Source organism: Ursus maritimus, unplaced genomic scaffold, assembly GCF_017311325.1.
Source record: "Ursus maritimus isolate PB19 unplaced genomic scaffold, ASM1731132v1 scaffold_24, whole genome shotgun sequence".
Classification (NCBI taxonomy): domain Eukaryota; kingdom Metazoa; phylum Chordata; class Mammalia; order Carnivora; family Ursidae; genus Ursus; species Ursus maritimus.
Genome location: NW_024424897.1, coordinates 29,239,712 through 29,251,112, shown reverse-complemented (window position 1 = coordinate 29,251,112; position 11,401 = coordinate 29,239,712). Strand labels below are relative to the sequence as shown.

The window sequence follows — 11,401 nt, the reverse complement described above, 5'->3', positions numbered from 1 at the left end:
TCTGGCCTCTGCCTCCTCAGTTTCCACCGTCCAACTCCACCCCTTCTAGGAGTGCACCGCCCCCCAGCCCTCCCAGCCCTCCTCCTCTCTCCTAGCCCCGCCCCATCCGACACGAGGCTCCTCCCCTTCGCACCGGCTCTGCGGAATGAATGGCAGCATTGCCGCCGCGCCGCTCGGGGTGCTGATTGGTCGCCCGGCTCGGTGACGCGCTGGCGGCCGCGGGCGCACGCAGGCGGGCGGAGCTGGCAGGGGTGGAGCGGGGCTCCGGGGCGGGGCGCGGGCGCCCGGGGGTGGAGGAGCCGGGAGGCGGGAGGCGGGAGGCGCTGGGGCCGTTTAAGCGGCCTCCCTCCCGCCCCCAGCCGCCCGGTCTGGCCCCGGCCCTGTCCCGACCCCCGGCCTGGCCCACTCAGCCTTACCCCGCCGAGCGGTCCGCCGGGCACGCGGGCGGCCTCCGGAGCAGCGCAAGCCGATGAGGGCCGCGCGCCCTGCTGCCGGCGCTGACGAGACGGAGCTCCCGGCCCCCGAGGAGGAGCGGAGGATCAATGCGGTTCAAGAATCGATTCCAGCGGTGAGAGAGGGATGGCGCCCCCGCCCCACCGCCCGTGCGGGCAGCGGGTCCCTGATCCCGCCTCGTCCGGCGTGGGTCCCGGCTCCTTACCTGGGTCCATCCCCCCGCGGATCCCGCGCGTTGGCCGGGGACCAGCTCCCGGGGTATTCCCCGCCCTGCGGTCCCTGGGCGAGCCCCTTCCCGAGAGGACCGCGATCTCACGCGTGACCGGGGTTCCCAGACCCCGAATCCCGAGCCTGCCCTCCGTCCAGGGGATCCCATTGCTCACCCGACTTCATCCTGCCGACCCCCATCCCAGCAGGGCTAGTGCCTTGCTCTGAGGACCGGAACCCCAGCCGCAGATGCCGACCCCGCTTCCTCTAACCCTAGCTTTGGCCTCCACCCCTTATCCTCAGCTTGGGGGGCTCCCGGGGCGCGCGGAACAGGGGCCGGGCAGCTGCTGCGCCCTGCTTCGAGATTTGTCGTAAAACAGGGTACAGGGTGCTGGGCGTTTTAGTGCTTTGTCTGTGATCGGCCCTTGCAACAGGGAAACTGAGGCATGCTCCGCTGGTTTAGCCTTGCCTGGCCAGGTTCGGGCCTTGCCAGTTCTCTAAGCTTGCTGGTTTAGCGTCCAAGGGCGGTGCTGTGTTGGGCACTGCGAAGGGACAAGTTAGCATTCGGGTGGTGAGTGCTGCTGTTGAGGCGCCTGTGTTAGGAAATGAGGAGGAGGAACCGAGGAGGTGCCACCGGAAGGTTGGTCGGCAGCTCATTCACTGGAGAGCTGGTGGGAACGCCAGCCTAGGGAGGCACGGTGGCCTTAATCCCTGCTGGGGTCTCTGACATTAGGCAATAGATGGAGGCTGGCCCATGGTTCTGAGAGGAAGCTCTAGGCTTTTTTTCTTTCTTTCTTTCTTTTTTTTTCTTCCCTAATTCTTCATTTAAGTGGGTGAAAGTTCATCTCCCCTGTGTTTCACTCTCCATCCTTTGTCTGAATCTTTCAGCCGTGGCCCCATTCCCAGACCTTCACTAGCAGGCAAGCTTGGTGTGCAGTGATGGGGAATTTGAAAGAAAAGGAGTGCATGAAAATTTTCCAAGGAGGTTATTGTTGAGTTTTTAGACATTGCCTTTTATTTCAGAATTTCAAACTGCACTTTTTTTTCCCTTTCCAGCCCCCTTAGCCTTTGATGCCCCACCCCCATTATTCTTCTCTCATTCGTCCCCCAGTCCCACAGGGTAAAGGAGCCAAAAACACATAGAAAGGGTTGGGGTGGGCCGTGCCATTAGAAGGGTGATGAGTTTGAAGACTTGGATTCATTTATGACTATTGCTCACCACTCAGGGTGTTGAATGCCTGACACTATTCCCATGGTGGGAACGTGGTATCAGTGCTTCTGAAGGCAGAAAGGAACCATGATGTCTGGCTTTAGAACATGAAGTCAGGCATGAAGGGTGGAGGGGCTTTAAGGGAGAAAGTAACATGCATTCAAGTATGGTTGGTAAGGCCCTGTGCATGTGGTTCGTTTGATTTGGTTTTACTTCTTTGAACATCTGTGTGCTTCCTGTTTTCAGAGAACAGTGACAATATTCTGTGAAATTACCCTTCCTTATTTGATTGAATTTGTATTTCTTTCCTATCCTTTGAATTCTCCTCCAGAAAGAAAGAAAGAAAGAAAGAAAGAAAGAAAGAAAGAAAGAAAAAAGGCCTTTTTTAGCAACAAACATTAAAACAATGTTAAGAGAAATGGGGGGAAAAAACCAAACAACCCTTCGTTACAGATCCTACTGTCTCAGCTGATTGAACTACTTTTGGGGGATGCTAATCTTCCCAGTCCTTATTATCAGCGTAGTAATGTGATTTTGTGCTCTACTTCATTCATTTAAAGATGAAAAATAGAGGCATTTCTTTTGGTGTGGCACAGGCTTTGTAATTTTCTCAGTGACTGCACAGAATCAATGGATATTTAACATTTATTTTTTTTATGGCAACTCCACCTACCCTGATTTTCTTTGAAGATCGAATGATAACATAATTTTTCTGTTTTTCTGTTACAGACAAAATTGGAAAGCTATTTCTCAGGGTAAATTTGAACTTGGACATAAAGCCTGCAAATACAAATTAACTTAACAAAAAAAGTCCTTTGTGTGTATTGTACAACATTAAAATGTTGGGAGTACTGTTCATCATGTTTTCAAGGCATGTTCCTTATATCTTCTGAGCATTCAGAAACATTATAGGTGGGTAAATTACAGAGAAACTGGAGGGAGGGACATACTGTCTCTGAATGCATGTGCTGCTTCTCCTGATAGATTTATCAAGACTCCCTTGAAGAGAATTTGATTGCAGTAAAAACATTTCATTAGGCCGTAGTTTGTGGCTATGCCTAAATTACAAGAAATGAACACCTTGCTGGTTTGTTCGTAATGGAAATGTGGTGGTCATTGTAGCTTGGATAAACTTCCAGAGTTCTGCCATTTCTTCAGAGGAAGGCTGTGAAGAAGGAGAGCCCACTGTCCTAAATGGAGGGCTTTATGCATGCATGGCTTCTCAAAAAGTTTAGGATATGAAAAATGCCACTGGGACACAGAGCATATTTTCTCTTGCTTTATCCTTTCCACATCTGAGTCTCCCTCTCCCAGAGTCATTTTCTCCCTTTCACAGTATCCCTGACTGATTAGAATAATTGCTAACATTTATTGAGCGCTTACTTGTGCCAGGCAGTGGCTGGGTATTTGTGTGTTGCTCATCTCATTTTCAACTGCAACCCTGGAAGACAAACTTTCTACCTACTTAATAGACGAGCAAATAGAGTTAGAGAGTAAAAGGCAACTTGCCACAGTCACATGGCTAGGAAAGGGCAGACCTGTTTCAATTCAATCTCCTGTCCCTCTCCACCACCCATGCTGCCAGTTCACCTTTGTCTGTCTCCCTGCTTACACAATATCATGTGTACAGTGCTGAGGCCTAGGACCCAGAGAGCTTCTACTGTATGGTGTTGGTGCATACTCATTTCTCCAGCCTTGCCACCGAAAATCCAAGGAAAAGGACTTGCTCCTTGCTTCAGCTCCAGTCTTGTGACCACTGGTTAGCTTCAAACTGATTATGTGATAAAGCACCTTATTCATAAGCATTAGGAAGTCTTCCAAGACTGCCTGTTGCCTTTTTTTTTTTTTAACATGTTCTCAGACCATTGAATTACAGGCATGGGGTAGTCTTATATATATATATGCCTTCTCCCTTATTTAATAATTAAGTTAAATGTCATCCACCACTATCACCACCTCTGGCAATGGACACTTTTCCTGAACACCATGCTCGCTCATAAACTGGCTAATAATAAGGTGCTTTATATATGGGTTGGCTTATGTTGCTCCATCAAGTGCTGTTGAAAGAGCCCTTGGAATATCCATGGTCTTGGCTTTTAAGAATTTTCTTTTCATGAGACTCAAGGTGCTTTTGGCCCTAAGACTGCCTATTTCTCTTTGTTACATACAGAACCTGTTGGATCCCGAGTGAAACTAATTGACAACAGGGTATCTCTCAGTTAAGATAAAATAGTTAAGCAACAGGCAGAATTTCTTTCTATTCATTCATTCAACACTTACTTATTAAGTTCCAGCAATAAGCTCGGTATTGTGCTTGGGATTGGAAATGAAATGGTGGACAAGAAGGCCTTTGTGGAATTGACATTACAGTGGGGAAAGATGAAATAAAAAAATACCCAAATTTAAAAAAACGATTTTTAACTAATTCTGATAAGGGCTCTGGTAGGGTGGGAGGGCTGAACTGATACTTTAGGGTAGGATGGTCAGGAAAACCTCTGAGGAGGTGACATTTAAGCTGAGCCTGACAGGTGAGGAGAGTTGAACCTCCTGGAGAAGAATGTTCTAGGCAGAAGTAAATAGCAAACACAAATGCCCCAAGCCAGATGAGATCTTGGTGGTTTGAGGAGCAGAAAGGAGGTGGTATAGCTGAAGGGTGGAGAGTGAGAGGAAGGTGGCTCCCTGAGGCTGCAGAAGCAGTGGGGACCAGCTTGTGGGCCACTTTGGGAAGCCAAAAGCAAGTTTTAAGCCAGAGTTGGGGTGTGTGCTGTGATCTGGTTTTCACAGACTATTGTGGCTGCTGAATGAAGAAGAGTCTGTACGGGGACAAGCAGGGAGACTGATTGAGAGATTTATATTTGTATAGACCAGAGATGTCAGTGTCTTGATGTGTAAGGTAGGGTCTGTGGAACTGTAGAGAGCTAGGCTGATCTGGAATATATTTGGAAGTAGTATTGACAACACTTGTATTTGGAGAATGGGGAACACGTAGGAATCAAGGACAACTTCTGGGATTTGACCTCGGGCCTCAGAGATCTGCTGGTGGGTCATAGATTTACTTTCAGAAGGCACAGTGCTTTGGGCTATCTGTTCTTTCTCTCCAGAGTTGTGAAATTTTGTCATGGGGGGTTTGGGCGTTTAAGAATGCTGGGTAAGGGGGAAGCAAGAGAGAGTGTTGAAAGAGAAAGCGAGGACATAAGTGACAGACCTGACTAAATAATAATTTATTAGGGGTGCCTGGGTGGCTCAGTTGATGAAGCATCAGAGTCTTGAATTTGGCTCAGCTCATGAACTCAGGGTTGTGAGATGGAGCCTGCTTAAGATTCTCTCTCTCGGCCCTTCCCTCCTCAAAAAAATTAAATAATAGCTTTATTAAAGTGTGTTTCCCATACCCAGGATTAAATTAGCTTCCCTGAAACCCTGTAAAACCTGCTGGATACTCTCCTCTGGCATCAGATGACCGTTAGGGTTACTCCTCCTTAGGTAGAGGCGGCTTCCATAAATGGGTGCTGTTTTCCCTAACACTTGACAACCTTTCTCATTCTTTTTGGGGGAAGAGAATAGAATAGGTTCAGCGTGTGGGAGTTAATTTGCATTTCACTTCTGCTTTTCCATTTAGGTTTTAGGAATGATTTCTTCAGGAGGCTATGTTGGAGGCTTGATTGTACCCTGGCAGATGAGGGAGAACTGGAAAAAATCGCATTGTAAATTTCTCAGCAGAACGCGTTGTGTGGTGGTTTTCACTGAGCCCCAGACAGTGATGGGCTCCTCGCAGACTTGCTCTTCCCTCGCCTCATTGTGAATCTGGCTCTGGCCGTAAGAGACTACCTTAAGTCACATGGGTGGGATATTTTTCTCTACAACTTATGAGTTTATTTTTACTCTGAGTGATTCCAGGTGGGCAGGGACAAAGCTGTCACAAACATGGCCACCCAGCTTCTTTGCTTTTAGGAGAAAATGTGAAAGTCTATCCCTGTTGCTGTGTAATGGCTTGACTATTTTTAGGTTGGGCTGCCAGAGATATAAATTGCTATTTTAGTCTTCAGCCTGGTGGTGGTAGACGAACCTTACTTACTGCACCCTAAACAGAACACTCGCAATTTAATCTACCCTCTACCACCTTGGAGCCTGCTCTTTACCCTTTAAAATTCCTAATAGGGTATGCTACTTATAGCTCTGTTGTTATGTCTGGGGGTGATGGGGTAGATCCTTGAATGCTTGGGATGCTTTTAAAGCATTCTCCTCAAGAGTGCAATTATTTTCCTTTTTACTAATAAGAGCTATCTAGCGACACTCTTGTCCCTTAGGAAATTAGTAAAGTTACTTAAAGGATTAGCAGGGGAGAAAAGATTTATTTTATCTGTGTGCGAAAATAGCTTGGATAAATTCTGAAGCATCTGAACCATTTGTCAAATTCCATTCAATAAGATATATTCTGCACACTAGTTAGATAAGTAACCCATTGGTGGTCCAAGTGAAATATCACTGTCCCAGATTCATTCCCCATTGGATTTTCCACCTAAACTCTGTATATTGGGTTGACAGGAAGTGCCATTTTCTTTTTATTTATTTGCTCTAAGGATAACAGACCCTTTTAATTCAGGGAGAAAATGCTAGTCTTTTGTTTCTAAGCCGGGCATTGTTTAGGATGGCTTGACCATGTGCTTCAGACCTGGCTCTGCCATTTGGTTCAGCCTGGTACCATTTTTCATCATGGTAATTAATAAGGTGTGACTGGTCAGAACTCGTTAGTGGCAGATGACAAAATCTCCCCCTTTTCTCCTGTCTTAAACTAGCTCAAGCAAAAGGATAATTTATAGCGCAAAGCCTGCTGACGTCTTGCAGGCTCCAGGCACAGGAATGCAGCGGGGCCTCCGAGACCGGAGTGCTGTGGGGGCTCTTGTACCTCTCTGTTTCTCTGCATCTGCTTCTTTCGAGTGGCTGCTTTTTTAACTTCCTGAATTTACATCTCCCCTTTTCCAGAGAACAGACTAAACCAGCATCCCTCATGAAACATGGCAGGGACAGTGTGGGTTGGGTTTTGGAGGGTCCTCACCTCCCCACTGAAGTATAAGAATGCTGTTTGTAACGTCAGGTACCCTGGTGTTCATGGTTTTCACTGTATTGCTGTTTCCACAAAGTGGCCCAAAGGGAAGTATGGAATATGGGTATGTGTCTGTATGTATAACTGATTTTGATATTTAGATACATACACACATTTGTATGTATGTATGTATGAATTTTATAGTCAGGGTATCAGGTAGTAGTTATATATTTGGATTTGAAAGCAAACTGTTTTAACTCAGGAAGAATGCAGGTAAAAACATACCTCTAGTTTAGGTGGCCTAGAGGCAGCCAGGTATCATTTATTTAAGCTGTGTGGTGCTGGAACAAGTAATGTAATATAGGGAAACTAGTTGGACGGGCCTGCTAATCGTGGAATGTAGGGTGGAAAGATCTCCATGTATAACGTTTTATAAATTTTGAGAGAGAAAATTGAAACCTTGCTTTGTATCCCTTTTCACTGAATGGCAGTTACTGGCATTTGTAAAGTTTAGAAAGATTCCCTTGCGTTTTTCCCCTGAGATTTTAGATTTGATTGTGACTTTTTTTATTCATAACTTTTTTTTTTTAGCTTGGGGGGTTATGAGTTGAAGGGAGTGGATATGATTGATTTCTGTTTGCCTTTGGTTGGTAGAGGTTTCTCTTTTGAATAAACTGAAAGAATACCTAATTCAATAAACTAGGGCATTTGTTTTTGGATCATGGCTGTTGGCTCAGTTTCCACCTGTTTAGTGGCTTTGGTCTTGTTCCCGTAACTAGGTATTTCCAGCAGCTGCCTCTTCAATTAGAATAGACCAAACAATATTGGCAGCCTTCCCCATTGTTCTTTACATGCTTCGAGCTTGTCTCACGTGATGTGTTTTTGTTTGTCCAGGTTCATGAACCACCGGGCCCCAGCCAACGGCCGCTACAAACCAACCTGTTACGAACATGCTGCTAACTGTTACACACATGCAGTAAGTATGCTTGCCTGCCCTTTGCGTCCTTCCCAGAGGGCTCTGGTGGAAGGAGGGGCCGTTATCTCTAGTACCCTCGGCCCAGTTAGTTGGATGTACCTATCTCTGTGACCTCACCCACCAGGGCGGCAGTGCTGAGTCTTGTTACCAGAAGCCATGAGCATGTCAAACCCTTTGAGCGCTCTGCCCTGTTGCCAGCTCTGTCCATCCTAGACTGACCTTCTCTGACCAATCTTCTGTAAAAGAATAATAGTTATGTACCCTAGTTATAGGAAAACCAAAAAGACAACTATTTATGAGGACTGTTACCTCTGGAATGAGGTAAATCACCTTTTCAAGACAGTCAGCTGTGTTCATGTGGCAAAGAGAGTTCACTGTGTGGTTGAAAAAGGTGTTTTTTTTCTTACCAAGTGATCCCTCGAAACAGGTAGCCACCCTGTCCCCACTTCCATGGCATCCACTGCTTTTCAGTTACTCCACATTGTTGAAGAAAAACCTGATTTAATTCTTAAATTCTTAGTGAACTTTTTTCTTCCTTATAAAAGCAAAACATGCTCATTATGAAGGGATAAAGAAAGGGGGGGTAATCAGAAGGGGGAATGAAGCATGAGAGACTATGGACTCTGAGAAACAGACTGAGGGCTTCAGAGGGGAGGGGGGTGGGGAATGGGATAGGCTGGTGATGGGTAGTAAGGAGGGCACATATTGCATGGTGCACTGGGTGTTATACGCAACTAAAGAATCATCGAACTTTATGTCAAAAACCAGGGATGTACTGTATGGTGACTAACATAATATAATAAAAAAAACATTAAAAAAAAACATGCTCATTATAAGAAACTTGGAAAATACTGAAGAATATATAAGAAAAACAAAACTACCCAGAAATAAATTAACGCTATGGTGCATTTCTTCTATTTGCGTGTTATGTTCATGAATATGTATTTTCATAGTTTTCCTGTTAATGTCGTATCAGTGACATTTTCTTGTGTCATTATGAATTTCCCTTTATCTTTGGTTTCATTATTCCCTTTGAAAGTTGCATGTGGTGAGACTTTTGAGGAAAAGGAGGTAGCTGCTATATAGCTGAGGATCAGACAAAGAGAAGGCGGCCAACTTAATCCTCTCACGAATAGTGTTTAGAACAGGCTTATGTAGTTATTTTAGACAGTGTTAGTACAAGACAGTGTTAGTACATATGTCATTATAATAAAATTTGCTTGAATTCTAGTTGTGCCTTTTCATATCTTTAATCCTCTCCCCCAAAGAATGGTTACAGAATAGTTTTCTATAGAGAAACAATGATGTCCTATAAACCCCACGTTAACTGGTTTCTAGTAGATTCCTTTATAATCTAATAGAACAATAACATTTGGTCATTCCTTAGCATCAGTCAAACTTTATGAAGCATCTATTTTGTGTATTGTAATGGTGGAGTTCAGATAACACTTACTAATACTGAAACATCATCCTAATTTATCACTGGATATCCTTTTGCCTTAGGTGCTAAAAAGACTTATTTAAATAATTAATATGCTGGAATCTTGCTAAAGGGAAAAATTAGTACCTGACATGCCTGCCCTGGATTCCGTAAAAGAACTTCAGTGATGAAATTTGGAGTAACTTCTCTAGTGGACAGTCTCCCTGGACCCATGGCTTAGATTCTGGGGACAGGAAGGATTTAGTGGAGTTCTTTAGACTTGAGGTAACCCCTGTCTTCGCCTTAGTGACACACTTATGTGGAGTGAGCTTTGACCAGAGGGTTAAAATGTTTAGAGTACCAATTTGGACTAAAGAACACATGGCCTAATTTGATTGTCTTTGATACCATCAGAATATCCATCTTTTATTCTTGACCAATGTTTGATGGATTTAACAGCTAAAAGTAAAATTACTTCCAAAGATAATTGTCCACAGGCCCATAAGAAAAAGTTTTGTGTTTGTATGTGTGTATTTAAGTCTAGGGCAGGGTTAGGATATAAGGAATATAAAAATTTGGATAATAATTTATTTGGCCTCTTCCTTCCCCCATTGCTCCAATATACATCCATTATTTTTTCTATTTACCAACTACAAAACACTGATGTTAGTTACAGGTACAGTGCCATGATAGTTTCTGTACCACCGACCAATGAAGTAATCAATGACGTGTTTGTTACTTAGCATTACATTGAGCACTTAATGTAACAGTTTGGCTATTGAGATGCACAGCTCACTTTTAGGAATATTATTTGCTGGAGATGGACTTGAATGATCCCTTATCTCTTCTGGGTGTGTCATAAGTTAAGGAATACTTGTATAAAACAAAGTTAAGGGAAAAACTGACGAAACCTCCATGTTAATTTTTTAGAACAAAATGTCATCTTACTAAACTTACTAAACTGTATCCCTGCTTTTTGACTTTCAGAGAGCAGTGAAATTTCTAAAACAGACAAAACAAAAAAAAATTCCATCGTCGTCATTTCATTAAAGAGAGGATATGTGAAAGTAGAAAAGACATAATTTCAAAATAAATTAAGTTCTGTCTGATGAAAAACTTACTTTATTGTCATTAATTTTCGCACATCATCTGGGCCAATGAAAACTTCAGCATTTGAAAATTCAATGCTGATCTTATCTGGAGAATGATAATTTGTTGCAAGAGGGCAAAAGTCGGTATTGGGGAAAAAAAGATAAGATTGCTAGAGTTTGCATTCTTTGCCAGGTATGCTTGCTTATTCTAATATCTAATAAGATGGTTTATTTTTCCTGAGGATGTTAATTATTAAAAAATGTTTACTACTCTTCAGTTTTACTGTGAACCCAAAACTTCTCTAAAAAGATGAAGTCTTCAAAAAAAAGTTTACTCGCGGTACCCATACTCATATGACAGACATTGAAATTTGTGTGCATGTGGAGTATAAACTATGGTACGGAAAATAGAATTCTCTGCAAGATTATGGTCTCTTAAAATTACTTGAATAGGTAAGAATGGATTCCCCTTGCTTACTTGAAAGGTGCTATTGAAAATAAATTACCCCCAAATGCTTTCACTTGGCACTAGTTCCCAAACTGGTGGAATGTACAGATCCAAACTAAAAATCAGAACATGACTTGTACAGTTGATTTTTGTGTATGTGGTGTATATTATAATACTTTTGACTCAATTCATTCACTTAACCCTTTGCTGAAATACTGAGATTTCAGTAGTTCATGGGGAAAATAGGGAAGAACATTGAAAAGTAGGACTGCCCTGGGAAATCTGGATACGTGCTTGGTGTTGGATTTTACGTACCTATTTAAATCACATTAGAGAATAGGATGAAATACATTCTTATGTAATGAAATTAGGATAAAAAACATCTGATTGGCCACAGCTGAGCTGTGTTGCATCCTGTACTGCCTGTTTGGGTGCCCGGTGGTGGCCACGGTTCCTGGGTCCCGAACGGCACTCACTGTCACCAGTGCAGCCACCAACCACTCCATGAGAGGCAAATGTTTAAAATGATCTTTCTAAAATTGTCCCTGGGAAACC

The 11,401-nt window shown here is 43.8% G+C and overlaps 1 protein-coding gene across 10 annotated transcripts in view; it reads left to right on the top strand.

The window, feature by feature from the left end:
• The first annotated feature begins 284 nt into the window (after nucleotides 1-284).
• The window catches only part of MMD (monocyte to macrophage differentiation associated), a 119,982-nt gene continuing 108,865 nt past the window's right edge, over nucleotides 285-11,401 (top strand). For 5 of the 10 annotated variants that reach the window (XM_040640864.1, XM_040640863.1, XM_040640862.1 and 2 more), the window contains exons 1-2: nucleotides 286-568; nucleotides 7,806-7,887. In XM_040640864.1, the coding sequence (XP_040496798.1) occupies nucleotides 543-568; nucleotides 7,806-7,887 (108 nt within the window). In that variant the 5' untranslated portion in view covers nucleotides 286-542. Of the gene's footprint in view, nucleotides 569-7,805; nucleotides 7,888-11,401 lie in introns of all 10 variants that reach the window. The other 5 variants (XR_005837449.1, XM_040640859.1, XM_040640856.1 and 2 more) reach the window with 2 other exon arrangements.